The sequence below is a fragment of the Fundulus heteroclitus genome, chromosome 20, assembly GCF_011125445.2.
Source record: "Fundulus heteroclitus isolate FHET01 chromosome 20, MU-UCD_Fhet_4.1, whole genome shotgun sequence".
Lineage (NCBI taxonomy): Eukaryota > Metazoa > Chordata > Actinopteri > Cyprinodontiformes > Fundulidae > Fundulus > Fundulus heteroclitus.
Genome location: NC_046380.1, coordinates 611,120 through 633,350, shown reverse-complemented (window position 1 = coordinate 633,350; position 22,231 = coordinate 611,120). Strand labels below are relative to the sequence as shown.

General features: G+C 45.4%; 2 protein-coding genes across 13 annotated transcripts in view; both read left to right on the top strand.

Moving 5' to 3' along the window:
- The window catches only part of LOC105917794 (ral GTPase-activating protein subunit beta), a 42,805-nt gene extending 37,126 nt beyond the window's left edge, over positions 1-5,679 (top strand). For 4 of the 8 annotated variants that reach the window (XM_036151692.1, XM_036151697.1, XM_036151694.1 and 1 more), the window contains 10 exons: positions 207-449; positions 566-745; positions 826-984; positions 1,118-1,235; positions 1,311-1,430; positions 1,513-1,586; positions 1,686-1,788; positions 2,615-2,669; positions 2,862-3,001; positions 3,264-5,679. In XM_036151692.1, coding sequence (XP_036007585.1) covers positions 207-449; positions 566-745; positions 826-984; positions 1,118-1,235; positions 1,311-1,430; positions 1,513-1,586; positions 1,686-1,788; positions 2,615-2,669; positions 2,862-3,001; positions 3,264-3,433 — 1,362 coding nt within the window. In that variant the 3' untranslated portion in view covers positions 3,434-5,679. The remainder of the gene's footprint in view (positions 1-206; positions 450-565; positions 746-825; positions 985-1,117; positions 1,236-1,310; positions 1,431-1,512; positions 1,587-1,685; positions 1,789-2,614; positions 2,670-2,861; positions 3,002-3,263) is intronic. The other 4 variants (XM_036151693.1, XM_036151700.1, XM_036151696.1 and 1 more) reach the window with 3 other exon arrangements.
- A 3,313-nt stretch (positions 5,680-8,992) lies between these two features.
- The window catches only part of LOC105917795 (potassium voltage-gated channel subfamily KQT member 2), a 36,940-nt gene continuing 23,701 nt past the window's right edge, over positions 8,993-22,231 (top strand). For 2 of the 5 annotated variants that reach the window (XR_004933543.1, XM_036151709.1), the window contains exons 1-5: positions 8,995-9,340; positions 12,493-12,643; positions 12,849-12,939; positions 18,569-18,695; positions 19,144-19,319. Coding sequence is in view for 4 of the 5 variants with exons in the window: in XM_036151709.1 (XP_036007602.1) it covers positions 9,208-9,340; positions 12,493-12,643; positions 12,849-12,939; positions 18,569-18,695; positions 19,144-19,319 (678 nt within the window). In the remaining variant the exon portion in view is untranslated. Of the gene's footprint in view, positions 9,341-12,492; positions 12,644-12,848; positions 12,940-18,568; positions 18,696-19,143; positions 19,320-22,231 lie in introns of all 5 variants that reach the window. The other 3 variants (XM_036151706.1, XM_036151705.1, XM_036151707.1) reach the window with 2 other exon arrangements.

Below are 22,231 nucleotides of genomic sequence, written 5' to 3'. Positions count from 1 at the left end.
TTTCCTGCTGCGTGCAGTGACCCATTCAGCCTGATGGTGGCGCTGTATCATCAGCACAGATCCAGTTTGTCTGCAGGGCAATTAGTCCGGTTCTGTTTTGGGGTCTGTTGAGGTTTTCTGTCAACCTCACAGAACCAGGATGAGTTTGGTCTGAAGAACAAATGCTAAAACATTCTTCAGATGAGCTTGTCTCATTTCTACATTAGACCCAGGAGACCCAGAGGACCCAGGAGACCCAGAGGACCCAGGAGACCCAGAGGACCCAGAGGACCCAGAGGACCCAGGAGACTCAGAGGACTCGGATCACAGAACCGCAGCCTCCAACCGCAGACGATGTCGGACGGAAATGTGCCATCAACCAACAGCTGGCTCCTGAAAACATGGAGAGAGTTCCTTCTGTCGCTGCAGATCAGAGTATTCCCCCTCTGAACCACACGGGAACTGTTGAGGTAAGACCCGACTCAGGGTCCTACATGAGGGTTAAGATGCTTTCTAGGTGTTTGTAGGTGTTACAGATCAGGTGACAGGTGTGTCTCAGGTGTGGACATCTGCGCTTTACGTACAGCAGGTGTTGGAGCGTCTGAGAGCAACCTTGAAAATTCAGGAGCACATTGAAGCTCAGCCTCAGCTGAGCGGCCATTCAATCGCTATGGCAACCTGCAGACCACCTCCTCCAATCAGCTCTTTCCAGGTGACGAGAGTCTTCTTATCCCACCTGGGTTTGCTGACTCCTGAGAGTGTGAAGGTAGCGTAGACATCAGGAAAAGACTAATCTGATCTGACTAACCTGCCCGTCTCTGACCTGTCTGTCTCGTCTCTCTGTAGGATCCAGGTATCAACAGCGTCCAGCCGGCACTCTTGTCTCTGGACTCGTCTCTTCCAGGTTTCTCAGACAACCTGAGACGTTTGGACCAGCTTCCGTCCAGAAACAGGGATTGTGCCTTTGTCTTCTACATGAGAGCCGGACAGAGGAAACCCAGAGAGGTATTGCTCGTTTGTTTTACCCGTCTGACTAACTAGTCCTGGTTCTTCCTATCCTTGTCTCCTGCTTCCAAGGTAAGCTGTTCACCTGTCTCAGGTGGTTCTGAGTTTAACTTTCCTGTCCATTTCCCTGCAGATCCTTGGGAACGTGGAGAAGCAGACCAGTGTCAGTGGTCGTTTCCTAGATTTTCTGTCTTCTCTTGGTTGGCCTGAAGAGGTGGGGCGACTGCAGGTGGGCAGAGCCGGTCGTTCAGGTGAGTTCTCTATGTGATAAAGGTACATGTGTCTGTATTCCGAGGTCACCAGACCGGTCTGTACCTCTTTTCCAGAGTTCCCGGCGGTTTTGGGTGACAGTGGAGGCAGCGTGTTTGATGGGCGGAGGTTCATCCTGAAGTTTGCAGACGCTTTGACATGGATCACCTTCATCGTTCCTTCATTGCACACCTACAGTCAGTAACCAATAAGACAGCTGTGACTTATTTCTACATGAAAGCTGATCGGTGAGCAATTTAAAACCTTTCATTTTCAAAGCAGCTGATTGGTTGAGGAGTTCTGAGGAGGTGGGGCAAGCCACTGTTTCATCATCAAACCACAGATGTTCTGAGGTCAGGCCAGACTACACCTCAACTCAAGAACAAACTCTTTTTTCTGTCTTGATCTCTCTGTCTCACCTGTCTTTACCTGTTCGTCACCCGTTTGTTCAGACCCGTCCATCAGAAGACATCAGGTCCTGTCATGGTGTGGCATCATTTTTCAGCTCTGACTCAAAGCTGCTGATTGTTTGGGTCGAAAGCTTCGAGGACATTGGTAACCAAACCAGAACAATTAACTGACTGACTGACTAATTAACTGACTAATTAACTAACTAATTAACTGACAAACTGACTGATTATAAGTCACACTTTTTTTTCATAGTTTGGCCAATCCTGTGACTTGTATTCAGGTGCGACTAATATATCAATTTTAAATAGTAATTCATACTGACCAACACGAACCACGTAGTAAACATTGCCGTCTACAGGCTTGTGAAAACTATGTTTTCACAAGCCTATCAATACATTAACTTATAGCCTATAAGTTAATGTATTGAAGCATTAACTTATAGACTATAAGTTAATGTATTGAAGCATTAACTTATAGAAAACAAAGACTGAACACATGTTTGTTGGCTGTTTCTCTGTTCCAGTCTGCATTCACGCAGTGGAGCGTTTCGTGGTGCAGCTCGATGGAAACAGACCGAGACAGAACCTGTTATTGGGTTGTCAGTGAAGCTAATAGCAGCTAGCGCTAGCTTACAGCTCTGATGTCTGGGCGCGTTACAACTTCACTGATGCACGTCAGCTTTATGTTGCTCTCAATCATCCGCGTTGTACTGTTAGCTTAGCATGTAGCACCGCTACGCTCACGGTTTCATTTCAGGAAACAACTTGGAGGAAGAAGCAGGATGTAATTTTGATGACACTAAAATGTTCAGGGGCAGAGGCAATACGCACCAGAAGCTTCACACGATGTTCCAGAAACCAAGGGACCGGCCATGTTCTCTGTAGAACTGAAGACTCCACCCGTCTCTGCTTTCTAGAACTGCGTGGGTCTAGAGGACTAACGGGTCAATCCTCTGATCTTTGTGTTTCAGAGAAGTTTCCTCTGACCGATCTGCTGTTGGAGACGAGAGCGCAGACCGAGACGAGGTAAATGTCAGTCAGATGCAGGACAGATCTGTCCCAGACTTGAGGAAAGGCGTCAGTACTTCTAATCGGTCCCATCTGAAGTTCTATGTTCTCTGAATTCAGTTCAGCGTCTCTGATGATGTTCTCCTTTGGTCAGCTCAGAGCTCAGCGTTCCCCTCCAGATCTAACAGACTCTGTCCATCTGTCTCTCAGTTCCTCCAACATCCAAGTCATCTTCATCCATCCTTTGAAAACGGGACTCTACAGGATCTGTCTCCATGGAACCACCTCCACCAAGCTGGGACTGGTTAACCCGTTGGTGGATGGCATGGTGACCAGCAGGAGGTCTCTGGGTAAGCATTTTCATGTTAAAGACTCAGATCCCATGGATCCTAGAGTCACTGTAGAACTGCAGGTTCTGTCAGGTCCAGAAAGCAGTTGTTGGTGAGGCAGCAGAACCCTGATCCAGGTCTGACAGCGTAACCACCTACATCCACAGGAACAGAATCAGGTCCGATCAGCGGCTGGTTCTTCGGTTCTTCTACAGATCAGTTAGATCTTAGACAAGAACTCAGTTACACCTGTTGGTCCTACCCACCTGTCTCTCCTCCTCAGGGTTCCTGGTCACAGAGATGGTCTCTAACTGCTCTCACCGCTGGCGGCTGGAGAGTGACTCCGCCCCTCCGCCTCATGTCAGAAGGAAACACCTGATCAATGACATCATCCTTGGTTACAAAAGTTGCTGCTCTGAACCCGCCTTCTACTCTGCCCTGTTCCATCTTTAAACTCTTCCCATGGCAACCAGGTGTTCAACTTAACGTAAACGGCGTCACAATGGGAAGCTTCAGATCAGCCAATCAGAAAGCAGAGAATTAAAAGCAAAATAATTAGGAAGAGTTAGCTGACCAAAATGAGAAGATACACTGACTCGAGCTCACCTGACTGATGAGCTCACCTGACTGATGAGCTCACCTGACTGATGAGCTCACCTGTCCTGATAATGATGTGGACATCTACAGGTCAAACAGAACTCTGAGTTAAGGTCCAGTTCTCGTCCAGTTCAATCGGCTTCCATTAAACTGGATAATCCAAGCCAATGCGCAGACGTGTCAGTGCACCCCCCCCCCCCCCTCCAGTCTGTTCTCGCAGAACAAAGCTGGGAACTGCTGCAGATATTCTGTCAGAAACTGAGCTGTGAGCAACCAGAAAAGTTTCTACCTGAAGAGCTGTGAAAGTTCATCCATGGTGCTGGAGAGCAGCGTATAAAGCGTGTCTGTGCAGAAAAAGTGGCGGTGGGATCGGGTTTAACATGGCTGAGTCTGCAGTGTCTCATCCACGTTGTTCACATGCATGAAAGTCGATGTTCTGTGGCCCTCGTTAGCAGAATGGAGCTGATCTCATGCTGCTATGATAAGAATTATTCTCATTATATTTAAGTTATGTTGGGAACAAAAGAGCAGGCTGTGATGGCTGACTTGATTTATTTTAAGTTACATCCTGACTCGCTGTAAAGATTTAAAGCGTGGAGACGGACCACCTCATCGAACTATTGGAGGCATATTCACGTCATAATGTCGCCTTCCTGGTATTTATGCTAATTTGAGGATGTATTTAGGGGCAGGTATCAGGGTCCAATAATGCACCTGTGAATTGTTTCCTGCACATCCAGATTTATCAAGGTAACCTGATACGCACAGTTTCACACATCTGGATTTTTTCTGGGTGTTGCAGGATTTCTCCTGATGGCCAACCTCCAGTCTGAGAGCTGAACTCGTACACGAGGCCCCTGATCTTCTCCTGTAGTTGTTGTAAGAACCTCTGAGGAACGAGGGATTCCCTGTTAGAGCTCTTCCTCCTCCTAACCCTGGGATGAAGACGTGTGGGCCATAAATCAGAACAAACCACATTTTACCTTCACCCAAACTGTTTCCAGTTAAAGCTCCAACATGAACCTCACTTTTAGCTGCTCTGGTTTGACCTTTAGGTTTATTCTGGGTCCATCTTCTGCTGCTGAAGGTTTTTATCACTAAATCATTTTTTTGCAGATGACTTGGTAATCTATTGCTGCTCTTCTTCCCTCCTACAGACCGTAGAGTTTTTTTAGTCTGCTCTAAATATAGTTCAGTCTCGTACAAACTCTTAAATTGGTTTTAAACGGGGATAACACGAAAGCCATGGTATTCCCGCATTCATGAAGAGGTTTTTCATTTTGAACTACTGCCTTAGGCAAACAAATTGAGTTTGTTGCTAACTATAAATACCTGGGCTTTATACTGGATAAAGAGCTCTTTTAAAATGTTCATAGCAAATTTGGTCCAAAAACTGAGGGTGAAGATTGGATTTTATTACTGGATTGGATCCCATTTGTCTCTCAAAGCAAGAAAACGATGTTCTCAGCCACTGTTCTGCTGTGGAGACGTTCTGTAGACGAATGCTGAAGGCCAAACGTCTTCAGTGTTTGGCTGTTTATCGCGGTTCCCTGACGACTGCAGACGTCTCACTGGGAACTCTACACCAGCAGCGATTGGCCTCTCAGTGGACAGAGAAGCATTCATTTCATGATCTGCATCCATTACTATTATTACTATTATTATCTATAATATTATTATTCTAAAACTCTGCCTGGCCAGGCTCCATCTTCCTTAAACGCTCTCCTACATCTAACGCTGGCTTTTCTCTTCGCTCCAGCATGTTCCACACGCTCAAATGGAAAAAGGGAAACAAGCATTTGGCATCCAGTGTGAACTCAAAATAGAGGATTTCCTTTCTGAACTTTCTTTAAAAACAAGCAATCTGAATCTATTAATCAGGCCTTTGTATTTGATGTATTAATTTAATGATTGTATTATCTCTTAAAATGTTAGACTTGTGTAACTCTGGATGTGTGCTGCAGACTTTCTCCTCAGGTCCTCCTTGCAAATGAGATCTTGATCTCTTTGGGATTTTTTATCTGGTTAAAGGAAAATGAAATTACAGAAAATATTTGGTTATATATTTGGGTCATAATTTACAGAATAAAATTGGATTTTGTACTAAATGGTTTCAGTTTCAGTAACTGCCATGGTCATTTAAAGTTATACTTTTTATAGTTCATGAAGTGAATGTTCTGATTCTGGGCCCAGAATTTGCATCTGGTGTCATGTTTTCCTTCCTCTGAGGCTGTACAGGACAAACGGCGCCACCTAGAGTCACAAGGAGGTCCTCGCTAGAAGAACAGTGGAAATATAAAACCATTTTTCATTTCTTTGAAGAATCAGAAGAAGAAGATGAATCAAGTTTAATCGCCAAGTAGGTTTGCACTAACAAGGAATTTGACTTGGTGTTGATGGTGCAGACAAAAAATAAGAATACAGTAAAATAAAAAGTAAAAGGATATATATATATATATATATATATATATATATATATATATATATATATATATATACAGAAGCTATATACACTCAGTAAACTGTGCGTTAATGTAAAACAGAAGCTTGTATGTCCTGAGACAGATGTTTGGTGTTTTTCCAATTTTAATAGGAAATGACTTAGAAACTTAAGAGTCATATTTAAAGTGTAAATTCAACAAATTGATTCTGTGGTCAAAACATGTTATCATCTGCGTGTTCTGGCCAAAGGTAAATCTTTTTCAGTTGTCATGACTTGGAGACCATTGATGCTAGCATTAGTTCTTCTAAAAGCTGCAGACCGACAGAACATAAAAACATCATGCTGGCCGTTTGGATCATGAATTTAACAGAAGTATGGAAATGGGAACAAGTCAATAACGCCACCTCTTCCAGAATTATCATTGCCGTCTTACAATAGTAGCCGTTGAGTTTAAGACGGGAGTCTTGACTCCCAGAGTACATGGAGAGCACACAAAACAAAATACATGAGCAGAAATAAAACTCTTAAACCAGATTCAACAGTAAAAACTCTAAATGTAGAAAATGTATTAAAAGCCCAAGAAAAGAATTAATGATCAAAGCGTTCTTGTGTCACTCGTTTAGGTGGTTGAGATGTTTTGTCGTCCAGCAGCACCTGAAACCTGAAACGAGACCGGATCTACTTCCTGTCAGCAGATTTGATCATTTTGTTGACCAGGGTTCTTATGCAAAAGAAATAACCATAAGTTTTTTTTAAAAAACACCTTTTTCTGCTAGAAGATTTAATTCCTACTAGATTCAAATCTGTCACTACCATATCAGCCCAAGTAGCAGAACCTCAATTAGCTTTAAACAAGTTGGATCACCTTTAGTTCGCCATTTCCATTATTCAGAGGCATCAGTCCTTTTCACATTTTTACAAATATATCTCTACACTTTAAGTAATTACTAGAATTTCTGTTTGGAAACCACTCTGTTGCTATAATTAAATCTTATTTACCAGCTGTGAATCAGTTTTGACAGCCAAACTTAAGTGTCCCTCTTCATATTTATCACATTCTGTGATAAAAATTTATACGTCCCTAATTTTTCAATTTCTCAGCTCGAGCTAATTCTACCTATTTTAAGTCTTTTCTGTTAATAATTTTACTGCTGTAACTTTCTAAATATTTTACCTATTCTGTGTTAATCCCTCTAATCATTCATGTGGATATCTTTTTACATGCAGCTACAAAAAGAGACGTAGAAATAAACTCCTCTGGCCTTCGCCTCCACTTCTCAACTCACCTGTTTTGCAGGTTCTGAGCAGATTAACCAATCAACATGCTGTTGCCCTTAACCTGAGCCCACCTTCTAGACAATCTGTTTGCTTTCAACAAAAGCATTTCCACGGCACAGACCTTCTCAGAGAAACCGGTGAAAAGATATCAGAACAAAATGTTTCTTACAATTTATTACCAATACGGCAGGACAGTGTGGAATATGTTAGTCCTTACACTCTTACTTGGATGAGCCGGCCCCGAAGGAGATCCAGGCGATTTTCAATTTGAGGGCAAAGCTTACAAAAGACTCCACAACATTCAAAGACAAGTCAGCAAGTTCAGGAATAAATGGTCTCTAACTGGGCCAAACCTGTTCATTAGAAGTAAATAAGACGTAAACGGCACACAAAGGAATAGATTGTTGCTGTAGGAGATGAGGGGTGGATCGCAGATCAAAACTCACTAAGGGGCCGATATAAATCATGCAGGATTGTCAGTGTAAGTTGTGACAAGAAAGGAACAGTGAGAGATCCGAACGTGAGAACTTTTCCAAGTTACCCAGTAGTAAAGCCAATCAAGGGAAAAATGGCAGAAAGAAAGGACAAATAGTCTTAAAAGTGCTGATCTCTAACTCCTGCTAACATTGTTCCCCCAGATGTCAGACGTCTCGTGCTCCTGGTTCCCGTTGAAGAACAACTCCTGGGGTTAAGTGGGAGGTGTGTTGTCATTCATAAAGTGTTTGCTTTTATTTAGTTGTTAGATTCTTTCCACAACAGGCCAGTGTAGTTCCAATAGCAGGTGTGGCTGCGCTGTCCTCAGGTAGGGCTGATTATAGACACACACCTGTGCTTTTCATCGCTTCAGTTTGTTTTTTGTGTTTGGAACTACAGAGATGCTTCTGGTATGTATGTTTTCTTATATTTGGAAATTAAGAGGAGTATAAATTCAATTCCTTTGATTTAGCATTTATTTCTGTATTCATAAAATGGTTTGCATAAGAATGGATTCAAGATGTATAATTAGATTACTAAGTTAAGGGGAACAGTTATTTGTTTATTAAATGTGTTTGGAGAAACAAAGATTGTATTTAATGTATGTAAATGTGTTTATTGTCCTGGGTTAACAACCTAAAGAAACAAAAGAAAACAAAGAAGCTAAAATGAGCAGAATTGTCCCGCATGCTCTGTCGGGTGCCAGGCTTCGCCGAGTTTAGGCAGAAGAAAATTTAATCAGCAGTGAGATTCATCCCGTCCAAACTCAGAACATCCCATAAATCAGATCAGCTGTGCACGCTGCATTCAGGTACAGCTGGGACACTAAGCCGTCGAAATATCAAAACAACTCTAAAAGGATTTAAACACATTTTATTCTCAAATATGAACACAGTCTTAATTAAACAATGTAAACATCATAGATGCAAAGGACACACCACGTTCTGAGCAGGTCACCAGAACCTGGACCTGGACTGACTCTGAGTTTCGCTTGAAAACATTTTATTTCTTTGTTTTTTTAGCTGAATGATGTCATCAGTAAAAATATCCAGAAACGAACCAAAGAGAACTGAAGGAACATCCTCAGGGAGCCAATCAGGAAGCAGCGCATCCTCCTCTCCTCCGGTTACCATAGTTACCATCCTTGGTTCATCAAACATGCATAATCAACATAATCAATAAGAGTCTTTCTGATTCTCTTGATCTGCGATGACCGACAGCCGCTGACGTCATCCCGTCGCTTGGCGCACAGAGAGGTGAGGAAGAGGATGAAGATCTGCTGATCAGCCAATCTGCAGCCGGGCTGTCCTCCTCGCTGCGGCGTTTCTCCGCATCCCTCCATCTTCCAGCAGCGATGCTCCCGCAGCCTCCGCCCCGCCTCCAGGCTCCGTGTGCGGGCAGGCTGTAGCTCCGCGGCTCGGTGCGCGTCCTCGTCATGGTGCAGAAGTCCCGGAACGGCGGGGTGTTCCCCGGAGCGCAGGCCGAGCAGAAGAAGCTGAAAGTGGGCTTCGTGGGCCTGGAGTCCGGCGGGACGGAGTCCAGCAGGGACGGAGCGCTGCTCATCGCAGGTGAGCTCATCCACGGGGCCGCGCACGCGTGCGTGTTCGGTGCGGGATGTTTGGGAATAAAAGCAGGACGGGTCCAGGATAGAAAGAACCGGTCAGGGTTCTGATCCAGAAATGCAGGTTCGGAGTGAGGGCTCTATTGTTTAGCGTGCATGCGCACCGAGAGGCCTGAGAGATGGTGGCGCATCCCGGGAGAGCTGAGAAGAGTCAGCAGGAAGATCTGAGGGACACCAGAGAGCTGGTTCTGGTCTGCTGGTTCCAGTGTGCTGGTTCTGGTCTGCTGGTTCTGGACTGCTGGTTCTGGTCTGCTGGTTCTGGTCTGCTGGTTCTGGTCTGCCGGGTCAGGACCGGAGCTGAGTTTACCTAAAATGTTTCTGACTCAAACTGTTTTCCAGAACCTGGAGGAGACGCCAGCAGCTGCCTGCATGCGAGACTCTGAGTGAACTTCTGCATGAAATGAACATTTATCTGAATAAGCGTGACGGACTGAATGTCTCTTTTTATTGCATATTTTACAAAACAGCAATGACTTTGACCCAGATGTAATTTAAAGGAGCAACAAACGAAATGTTATTATTTTAGATACAATGAGATACTAGTGATGTGAAGAACTAAAGGCAATATTCCAGATGGACTGTGGTACGACGTCACACATCATCTCCATGTTGTTCTTAAATGTCTTGTTTAGCCAGCCGGCAGCGTGTGCGCCTACCTGCACAGCTTAGTCCCTTCCTCCCCACCGCGGTCACGTAGAGACCATCAGGACAGAGAAGCAGGGCCTTTGGTAAAGACGTACAGATAAAGAGACAAAACGAGGATTAACAGTGGCCTGTTGGACTCAGAGCAGCTCTTCTCCTCCAGACTGGTAACAGCTTGAAGTCACATGCTGCTTTTGTTGCTGTTCCAGTCTCGTGTTGCTATGTTGACTCAATTCAATGTAATGCTACAACTGTGGCATGCTGGTTGATTGCTGCAGTTTGACCAGCAATCGTTCTGTGAGGCAAGTAACTCAGCTAACACCGTTTTTCAGTTTTTTAACAAGGAACACCCCCCCCCCCCCCACCCTAAAACCCACCGTACACTCACTTAACAAGTCAGTTTATACAAATCAAAGTCTTTAACAAACTGTAAAAAGGGCAGCCATAATTCTATCTGGCCGTATAGTTGAGTTTCTCAGGAGCCAAAGTAGCGGACACCAGATCCCCAGGTCTCCCAGTCTCCTTCCAATTTAAAGCAATAACACATTTTGCTGGCATCAGGCTACAAGTTTCCTTTTTTGCATCACATTTAAAGCCAGTAGGATATATATATATATATATATATATATAGTAAATACTATTTATCATCAATGGGAATTTTACATTCGTTTAAGTCTAAAATTATGGTAGATATTTGTTTCCCAAAAATGTGAAGCTCTTCATACTGCCACATACAACGATAAAGTGTTTTATATCACACCCCCAGGCTTGCAAATATGATGGGCTACTATCTTTTGATGCTGCCAATAAAATATTGTCAAATTTGGAAAGAAGCCCTTTACTCTGACACGAGTTAAAAGCTATATTCTCCATAGTGGACAGTGGTGGTTGTGCAGTAGATTTCCCCAAAAGAGCGTTCCATTCTAGTAGATCTGTAAATAATAATAATAATAATAATAATAATAATAATAAACGAATGAGGGGAAGATGGAGCGGGAGATCGACAGGCGGATTGGTGCAGCGTCTGCTGTGAAGCGGGCGCTGTACCGATCCGTTGTGGTGAAGAGAGAGCTGAGCCAAAAGGCCAAGCTCTCGATTTACCGGTCGATCTACGTTCCTACCCTCATCTATGGTCACGAGCTTTGGGTCGTGACTGAAAGAACGAGATCCCGGATACAAGCGGCTGAAATGAGTTTTCTCCGTAGTGTGTCTGGGCTCTCCCTTAGAGATAGGGTGAGGAGCTCAGTCATCCGGGGAGGACTCAGAGTAGAGCCGCTGCTCCTCCACGTCCAGAGGAGCCAGTTGAGGTGGCTCGGGCATCTGGTCAGGATGCCTCCTGGACGCCTCCCTGGTGAGGTGTTCCGGGCACGTCCCACCGGGAGGAGGCCCAGGGGAAGACCCAGGACACGCTGGAGGGACTATGTCTCCCTGCTGGGAACGCCTTGGGATTCCTCCTGAGGAGCTGGCCCAAGTGGCTGGGGAGAGGGACGTCTGGGCCTCCCTACTGAAGCTGCTGCCCCCGCGACCCGACCCCGGATAAGCGGAAGACAACGGACGGACGGACGGATAATAATAATAATAACTGAACTTTATTGATCTCACGATGGAGAAATTCACTTCTGCACCTTAACCCATCCCCTGGGGGAGCAGTTGGCTGCCACTGTGTGGCGCCTGGGGAGCAATCTGGGGTTGAGGGTCTTGCTCAGGGACCCAGAATGGCAGTCAGTCTGAACTCAGAACCACAAGGACCCAAGCTCAACACTCTAACCACTAGACCACCACTCCCGAGGAGATTGTCCTTTATCGGATAATGCTGTATCAAACTTTAAAGAGTCTGTCCACCTCTTAATATCGTCAGTATTGCAGAAATACCCTGCAGATAGCAGCAATGTTGTTTCTTCCAATTCACAGATAGATGTCTTTGTTAACGGTATGACTTCGTCATTGCGTTCTGCATTAGACAATGTAGCTCCCTTGAAAAAGAAGGTGATTATTCACAGGAAGCTGGCTCCCTGGTTTAATTCAGAGCTGCGTTCCTTGAAGCACAATGTTAGGAAATTGGAGAGAAAATGGCGCTTTACACACCAAGAGGAATCCTACCTAATCTGGAGGGACAGTCTATTGTTGTATAACAAGACCCTTCGCAGAGTTAGAGCAGCATATTTTTCATCATTAATTGAGGAGAATAAAAAATGAAATTCAATAAATAGAGAATCTATGGTCAGACGTAAAGATCTCTGTTCATCAGTGAAAACTCTCCAGCATGGAGGAGCTGCAGCAGTTTAGCCTCGAGGAACGAGTCCAGATGAGGTGAGCTCCTGGAGACGGACCCAGAGACTCTGGCAGCTGGAGCTGCTGCTGCAGGATCTACAGACAACTGACTTCCTGTTTGCACATATGGCAGGATGGTTCAAAGAACACCTGTATGGTCTCTCAGTCAGTATCTGTGATTTCCAGGTAGTGATGAAGGTCCTCGGCGTCAGCGCAGCAGCGTGTCTGGAGGAAAGAAACCTCCTAAAAGAAACGCCCTCTACAGGCGGCTGCAGAACTTCCTGTACAACGTCCTGGAGAGACCTCGAGGATGGGCCTTCATCTACCACGCCTATGTGTAACTACCTGAATGAACATCCATCACACACCTGTCCGCTGATGTTGCTGCTTCATGAATGTGTCTGTTTTTAGTGTAATTATGCAGATATAACTGTATTACTGGAAAGTTAAGAAGCTGGGTAACAGCTGCTCACATTACTGGAGCAGAGGAAGATTCATATCAATGCTCAGCTTTCATGGGTTCATTGATGTTCTGTGTCCAGGTTCCTGCTGGTGTTCTCCTGCCTGGTTCTGTCTGTGTTCTCCACCATCAGAGAGTATGAGAAGAGTTCTGAGGATGCCCTCTACATCCTGGTAAGAAATCAGAACACCCCCAGCCCGCCTGGTTCTACCTACACCAGAGTTCTCCTGTCAACCTGGGCTTAATTCAGAACCAGATTAGGCCCAGGTGAGCTAGGGCAGTTCTGTGACTGTCTTAGCTGGTGTTGATAAAGAGGAAGATGTTTCCTGAGGGTTTTTGTGATGAAGATGATTATTGGTGCTACTGCTCCAAAACCTTTAGTTCTGTCTGCTCCTCTGTTCTGTCATCAGTTCCTCACAGCTTTCTTCTTTTTTCTGTTAAAAATCGAGCCTCATCCTCCTCAGAGTGTCAATGTTCTGGGCCGTATGTGAGCCTGAACGGGCCCTCGGCTTGAAACTAGTTAGAACCACCAGTTCTCTGAAGTTCTGCACTTTTTAAAAATCTTTATTTAACCAGGAAAGTTACTATTGAGATTAATAATCTCTTTTTCTTTTTGTTCTTTTCTTTTCTTTTTTTTAACAGTGTCCTGTCTGGCAATGTGGCAATAAGAATTTTTGTCTTAATGCCAAAAAGAAACAGATTTTACCTTCACTAGTGGAGCAGTACGCCATAGTGCTCCGCTTGAGTTATGCGTGTAAATAGTCTTATTATAATTTATGCAGGAAGTATTTCAAAGTAAATAGACACTGCAAAGGGAAAGTAGAAGAGGAAAGGAAAAACAAGAAAGAAAAGGCGAAAGGTGAAAGAAAGAGGAGATAAAAGGGAGAGAATGATAAAACGGCTTCAGTCTGCTTCATCACCTGCAAAGAGAGATGTAAAAAAAAACAACACAACCAACGGATAAAGTATAACAGATATAATAAAGTAACACCTTTGAAACCGTCGCTGAAGTATATGTAGTATTATTTAATCTGACAAGTTTAATATGGTAGCTGAAGTTAAAAAATATGGGCTTTCTGTATAGAAGTGAACACTTAGTACCTGGAACCCAGAACTTGTAGTTGTTTCTGAGAGTGAGCTTGTGTATGTGAAGTTTATCCAAAAGAAAAATGCTCAATAGTGGTTGTGAAGAACCAAAACCCCCCCCCCCCTCCCCAGAGCACCGATGCAGGCACTGGGGGACCCAAAACCCCAGACCCCCAAAGCAGGGCGCCCAAGAGGGGCCAACACATGAAATCTGCCCCCCCACCAATGAAAGAGGAGAGACGGCCCCGAGGAAATCCCCCAGCCGCAGCGAAGCAGCTGCCAGGAATGAGCCGGTACCCGCCCGGGCATCCGCCCCAAAACACCGAGCACCAACAATGTACCAGTGGGCCATGCCGCCAGCCAGCAGAGGGGGGCAGGATGGGGGGACGGGCTCCACACTTAGCGGAGACCTAAGATGTTCTTGGGAGAGGGAGCAGTTCAGACAAGTAAGCAGGAAAAAGAAAAAGAAAAAACACATACACAGTCTCATTCACAACGGCCCACCCTAGTGCCCCCCAACACGACGCCATACACACATTCACATATACAATAGTCCAAGGTCCAGGTACCGGCACCCCAAAGGGGGTACCAGGCCCCCGGACCCAGAAGGTCAACCCTCAAATCCAGATGGGGGTAGGGGGGGCGGTGTCACCACCACAATCCAACCTACCTGGTTCCTGCTTCGCCCCCCCCCCCCCCCCCCCCATCCCGTACCCGGACCAGACGACCCCTGGCACAAGCGCCCCGGGGACAGGGCCAACATGACCCGTTCGGGCCACCAACCAGAACCTCCCTCCCCCCCCTACCCTAGCCACCCCTCCCTTAAAAAAGAGATTATTTCTGTTTTTAAATAAAAACTTCAAGGGATGAAGGACTTCAGACCAGAGAACTGGTTCTGTTCAGTTTATTGTACATGAGTAACACAAAAACACATCAAACACACAATAAACAAAATACAGGAAAGTTTTAAAAATAGTGCATTATATTGTTTTTGGTTTCTAAAGCTGATGGCAGTTGGTTACAGACTCTTCAGGCCCGGGGCGGATGGATCTGTAACGCCTTCCTGATGGCAGCAACCAGGTCTCACTAAGAGTCTGTAGGAGTCTCTTTGACCGACGCAGCATTGGATGTGATGAAGATTGGAAAGTGTGGAAAATGATGATTAATTAATGTCCTTCTATCTCTCTCAAGAGCCTTTCTGTCAGTTGTGGTCTAGTTCATAAACCACAACAACATACCAGAGGGTTGGTGCTTTCAGTAGAGATTTCTAAAAAGACAGCAGCAGCTTCTGGGACATTTTACCTTAATGATCTCAGAAATCACATTCACTGCTGTAAATGTTGACATCCTGGGAGACGTGTCCCAGGTGTTGGAAGTGCTGACAGTCTACCTGCTTCTTCTCCGGTGTGTAGAGGGACGAGTTCCCCTCTCTTCCCCATGACCACATGTTCCTTTGTTTTGGTGAGTTTGGTGTCAGCTTGTTAACAACATGAAGTTTTCAAACTTCCTGTCTGTAAGCAGACTTGTCTTTGTTGTTTATTCAACCGATCAGTGACGTCAACTTTAGAAATGTACCGCTCAGACAGGTGTATGGTCACAGGTGTACAAAGTGTACATCGTAGGACTCAGTACGCAACCCTGGGGGCCCCAGTTAGGAGGGATGGGAAACCAATCTGACTGACTGGGGGGCTGCATCCTTTGGAGGATGCATCCTCCGAAGGATGCATTTGTAGGCTGATTACATCACAGCGCTGCGATGAAGGCTGTCCCAGTTCATGGCTCCTTCAAAGACTCCTTCCCATGTGGCCCGACAGGCGTGTTGTTTTCCCCAATTTGCAGGATGGGTCGAGTGTTTCCTTCATGGCTAACCATGATCAGCTGTCTCCAGTGTTCACAGACATTTTTAACACCTCACTAACAACATGTCACGTACCAGCCTGCTTCAAATCCTCCACTATTATCCCTGTTCCCCAGAAGCCAAGGACCACAGGACTTAATGACTTTAGACCCGTCGCTCTGACCTCTGTGGTCATGAAGTCCTTTGAGCGCCTTGTGCTTTCAGACCTTAAAGAAATCACTGACCCCCTCCTGGATCCCCTGCAGTTTGCCTACAGAGCCAACAGGTCTGCAGACAACGCTGTCAGCCTGGACCTTCACCACATCCTCCATCACCTGGACTCTGCAGGAACCTATGCCAGGATCCTGTTTGTGGATTTCAGCTCTGCCAGCAGAGGATGGACTTCCTGAAGAAGGCAGCTGAAGAACTTCAACCTGCCAAGGACAATGATGGTGCAGTTCTACTCCTCCATCATGGAGTCCATCCTCACCTCCTCCATCACCATCTGGTACGCTGGTGCCACCGCTAAGGACCAGAGCAGACTGCAGCGTGTCATCAGGTCTGCAGAGAAGCTGATTGGCTGCAATCTTCCATCTCTGCAGGACCTGTACGCCTCCAGGACTCTGAGGCGTGCAGGAAGATTGTGGCTGATCCCTTCACCCCAGTCACAGACTATTTCAGTCACTTCCCTCTGGCAGGAGGCTGCGCTCCATCAGAACCAGAACCAGAACAGGCTGCGCTCCATCAGAACCAGAACCAGAACAGGCTGCGCTCCATCAGGACCAGAACCAGAACAGGCTGCGCTCCATCAGAACCAGAACCAGAACAGGCTGCGCTCCATCAGGACCAGAACCTCACGCCACAACAACAGTTTTTCCATCTGCTACCGGCCTTATGAACAAGGCCAAGAGCCGCCTGTGACTCTGGACACTGTCTCTCTCTCCCGTTCAGGACCTACAAGGTTCTGCGTTACATTAACGCACAGTTTACTGAGTGTATATAGCTTCTGTATATATATCCATTTTAATTTATTGTATTTTTATTTTTTTTGTCTGCACCATCAACACCAAGTCAAATTCCTTGTAAGTGCAAACCTACTTTGTGATTAAACTTCATCCTGATTTCCCATGATTCATTGCGGCAGCAACGATGATGATGTGATCAACTGTCAAAAGCAGCACTGAGGTCTAACAGGACAAGAACAGACAGAAGTCCGTTATCTAAGACCATGAGAACATCATTAGTGACCTTCACCATGGCTGAGACAAAATGTTCTTTAACAGAATAAAAACTAAACTTAGGAATAATTTCTGGATCAATAGAGGAGAGATCCAGAGTTAGCTCACAGCTTCAGCTGCTTCAGCTAGGAACCACTGATCAGGCCTGAAACCTGGGAGTAGTGATGGACTCACACCTGAACCTCCATCTGAAGACAAAGTGGACCTTCTAGAACCTGGAGAACATTTCCAGGATTAAAGGACTGATGTCTCAGCAGGATCTGGAGAAACTAATCCATGTTTATCTTTAGTAGAACTGATCACTGAGAACATGGACCCGGTTCTGAAGTCCTCACTAAGACTAAGAACGTAGAGAACATGGACCCGGTTCTGAAGTCCTCACTAAGACTAAGAACGTAGAGAACATGGACCCGGTTCTGAAGTCCTCACTAAGACTGAGAACGTAGAGAACATGGACCCGGTTCTGAAGTCCTCACTAAGACTAAGAACGTAGAGAACATGGACCCGGTTCTGAAGTCCTCACTAAGACTGAGAACGTAGAGAACATGGACCCGGTTCTGAAGTCCTCACTAAGACTAAGAACGTAGAGAACATGGACCCGGTTCTGAAGTCCTCACTAAGACTGAGAACGTAGAGAACATGGACCCGGTTCTGAAGTCCTCACTAAGACTAAGAACGTAGAGAACATGGACCCGGTTCTGAAGTCCTCACTAAGACTAAGAACGTAGAGAACATGGACCCGGTTCTGAAGTCCTCACTAAGACTGAGAACGTAGAGAACATGGACCCGGTTCTGAAGTCCTCACTAAGACTAAGAACGTAGAGAACATGGACCCGGTTCTGAAGTCCTCACTAAGACTAAGAACGTAGAGAACATGGACCCGGTTCTGAAGTCCTCACTAAGACTGAGAACGTAGAGAACATGGACCCGGTTCTGAAGTCCTCACTAAGACTAAGAACGTAGAGAACATGGACCCGGTTCTGAAGTCCTCACTAAGACTAAGAACGTAGAGAACATGGACCCGGTTCTAAAGTCCTTCCACTAAGACTAAGAACGTAGAGAACATGGACCCGGTTCTGAATTAGCACCTAAATCCATCACAGACTTGTTATCAGGGCATCAACCCTCCAGACCACTCAGGTCTTCTGGCTCCAGCCTGCTCTGCAGAACCAGAACCAGAACCAGAACCAGACATGGAGAAGCAGCATTTAGTTCCTATGCTCCACTGATCTGGAACAAACTTCCAGAAAACTGGAAAAGTGCTGAAAGAGTTCCTTTAAATCAAGATTAAAAACACATTAATTTAGGATTTTAACTGTTCTAGTTAAACTGTTTTACTGAAACTTCATTAGATTAACTTTGATGTCCATCTTCTCTTCTATCTTAACCTGCTGCTATTGTTCCTCTGTAATGTTTTATGTTCCCTTCATGTCGGCATACAGCACTACAAATTGTCCTGTTATTGAAACAGAAAAACTTGCTTTGTTAATTGTGTGCTGAAAATATGAAGGCAGTGATGGAGGTGCAGAGGTCCATGTTAGGAGATGTTGGACCTTACATTGCGTTCTCGCTTCTTTAGAACTTCCAGAACGTTTCAGTAAAAAGACGTCTGACTGTTGTTGATGTGCTGCTGCGGTGCAGGAGGTGGTGACCATCGTGGTGTTTGGGGTGGAGTACATGGTGAGGATATGGGCTGCAGGTTGCTGCTGCCGCTACCGAGGATGGAGAGGAAGACTGAAGTTCGCCAGAAAACCGTTCTGTGTCATCGGTGAGTCTCAGGACTTCCATCTGCTGCTCTCGATCTAAAACACATGTTCAGGTGGAAGGAGTGATCACTCATCCAGAACATACCAAACCACAGAAAGACAGGCTGTCATGTTGTTCAGAAGCAGCTCAAAGGTTCCAGTAGAACCGGTGTCAGAGAGGGGGTTGGTTCTAAAGCCTGGAGGTGTTCTGTGAAGATAGACAGAACCTTCTGATTGTAGCCCCTTCCATCATGATCAGCAGAAAGAGGAACGCCGGCGTCCAGAAGGAGCACCAGCCTGTGAGACCGAGCTCCTGTAGACCCTCAAGTCTTTCTGATCTGATCGCATATTGTCTGTTTATTAATTATTAATTAAATATTATTTGTGACGCTTGTCTTCCAGTTCCTCTCAAGGTCTTCCCAGAAGAACGTCTTCTGTAGTTGACCTTCCTCTCCTACCTTTCCTCTGCAGACATCATGGTGCTCATAGCCTCAATCTCAGTCCTGGCTGCCGGGACTCAAGGAAACGTCTTTGCCACGTCTGCCATCAGGTCCCTGCGGTTCCTGCAGATCCTCCGGATGATCCGAATGGATCGACGTGGAGGAACCTGGAAGCTGCTAGGATCAGTTGTCTACGCCCACAGCAAGGTGACTGGTGTGTGCACGCTGTTATCTGTCAGGAGCTTATGTTCTTCCTGCAGGGATAAGTTTAGAAGTTTACTCCTAACATCAGAACCAAACCCAAAACAAACCAGATGTTCTGCTGACAGCAGATACTAAAAACAAAGATTAGCAGAATGAATGTGGAGACCCTCAACCCTGGGGAAGATCTGGTGGTCCTGGTAATGGAACCTTTGGATCATTTATTGAAGCTGTGATCTGATCTGTGTGAACCGTCACATTAAAGAAGATTCTGGTTCTAAGAGACAATAAAAAGTGGGAGGGGCATCTTAAAAGAGCAATAAGCAAATTTCATTATTTTTAGATAGAAAGAACTAAAACTAGTCATGTGAAGAACTGAAGGCATCTTTTTAGATGCAGTATAGTATGACGTCACACTGCATCTCTACGTATGAACATGTATGAACACAGAACAATAAAACATACATGCAGTGCTGTTCTCACCATGTGCTAAAAGCAAAGAGTCAGCGTGTTTCTCAGAGAACTCGTCTCATATGCAGAGATCTTTCCAGAGCTTTGGGGCCTCAACAGAAAACACCCGACCACCTCTCAGTTTCTCTGTGAGTTTGGAACCAGCATCAGGGTGGAGAACCTGGGAAAACCTGAGGGAACCTGAGGGAACCTGAGGGAACCTGAGGGAACCTGAGGGAACCTGATGGAACCTGAGGGAACCTGATGGAACCTGAGGGAACCTGATGGAACCTGAGGGAACCTGAGGGAACCTGAGAAAACCTGAGGGAACCTGATGGAACCTGAGAAAACCTGAGGGAACCTGAGGGAACCTAAGGGAACCTGATGGAACCTGAGGGAACCTGAGAAAACCTGATGGGACCTGAGGGAACCTGAGAAAACCTGAGGGAACCTGATGGAACCTGCGGGAACCTGAGGGAACCTGAGGGAACCTAAGGGAACCTGAGAAAACCTGATGGAACCTGAGGGAACCTGAGGGAACCTGATGGAACCTGAGGGAACCTGAGGGAACCTGAGAAAACCTGAGGGAACCTGAGAAAACCTGAGAAAACCTGATGGAACCTGAGGGAACCTGAGGGAACCTGATGGAACCTGAGGGAACCTAAGGGAACCTGAGAAAACCTGATGGAACCTGATGGAACCTGCGGGAACCTGAGGGAACCTGAGAAAACCTGAGGGAACCTGAGAAAACCTGAGAAAACCTGATGGAACCTGAGGGAACCTGAGGGAACCTGATGGAACCTGAGGGAACCTGAGGGAACCTGAGAAAACCTGAGGGAACCTGATGGAACCTGAGAAAACCTGAGGGAACCTGAGGGAACCTAAGGGAACCTGAGGGAACCTAAGGGAACCTGATGGAACCTGATGGAACCTGAGGGAACGCAGGGAGGCAGCAGGTGGGACACATGCTGGCACAAGGCCATTAAGAGACTGAAAACAAACAGAAGAACTTTAGGATTGATCCAGAAATAAATGGACAACCGGTGCTAAGAGGAGAACAGCGGCGTGATCAGCTCACGTTTCTCTGTCAGCTAAAAATCTTTCATTACAATAAGAAAGATTAAGGGCCAAGAAGGGGAAATGGAGTTTACAGTTCTCCACATATAAATAAAACAAAATCCCATATTTCTGAAACTTTGCTCCCTGTGGCAAAAGGTTCTGGGAAAAGAAAGTTACCCAAGAACCAGGAATAGAGTGGGTTAAGGTTAAGATCACCATCCTCACACCAGACTGTCTAACAGGACTTCATCCACTGATTCTGACCCATTACTCCAGCCAGGAAATCAGAACCGCGTGATCCGACCCGGTTAGAGGCAGCGGTGACTCCTGGCAGTACCAGGACTAGAAAATCTGTAAAAACAGCAGAGAGCTGGTTTTAATGTGAAAAACCTTTTAGCAGACGAGGAGGAACAACGTGAGCCACAGGCTTTGGTTCTGGACCCAAACTTCTCTAGCAGAGACAGAGAGACAGGCTGGAAAAACCAAGCAAAGCTGAACAGGACCCAGTTATAGACGGCTTATTGGAAAGCAGCGAGATCAGAGATCTAATATCAACAATGTTTTAAACAAAGAAATTAAAAAAATTGTCACATCTCATTCAGGGCTTCCAAATGTTCATTCACAGTTTAAACCAAGTTCTGGGTGTTATACAGAAGTTGAGGGTTGTTGGCAGCACTAATCACAGAAAATGTTTTAATTATTATTTTTAGTTTTACTTAAGAAAAACTTGAATTAATATTAGTATTAACTATAAATTATTAATTAATTAGTTTTATCAGCTATTACTGCTCTCTGATAACAGCTTTAGTTTTCTTCTAACATTTCAAGTCAGACTGTCTTTTTTCCACTTCCTTTCTATCCACCTTCACACAGGCGCCATCTTGCTGCATTCATTGGATGGACGAATGGATGAATGGATGAATGGATGGATACGTGGTGGATGTAATGATGGATGGATGAATGGATGAATGGACGGATAAATGGTGGATGTAATGATGGATGGATGGATGGACTGATACGTGGTGGATGTAATGATGGATGGATGAATGGACTGATACGTGGTGGATGTAATGATGTAATGATGGATGGATGAATGGATGAATGGACGGATAAATGGTGGATGTAATGATGGATGGATGAATGGACGATAAATGGTGGATGTAATGATGGATGGATGAATGGACTGATACATGGTGGATGTAATGGTGGATGGATGCATGGACTGATACGTGGTGGATGTAATGATGGATGGATGAATGGATGAATGGACGGATAAATGGTGGATGTAATGATGGATGGATGAATGGACGATAAATGGTGGATGTAATGATGGATGGATGAATGGACTGATACATGGTGGATGTAATGATGGATGGATGAATGGACGATAAATGGTGGATGTAATGATG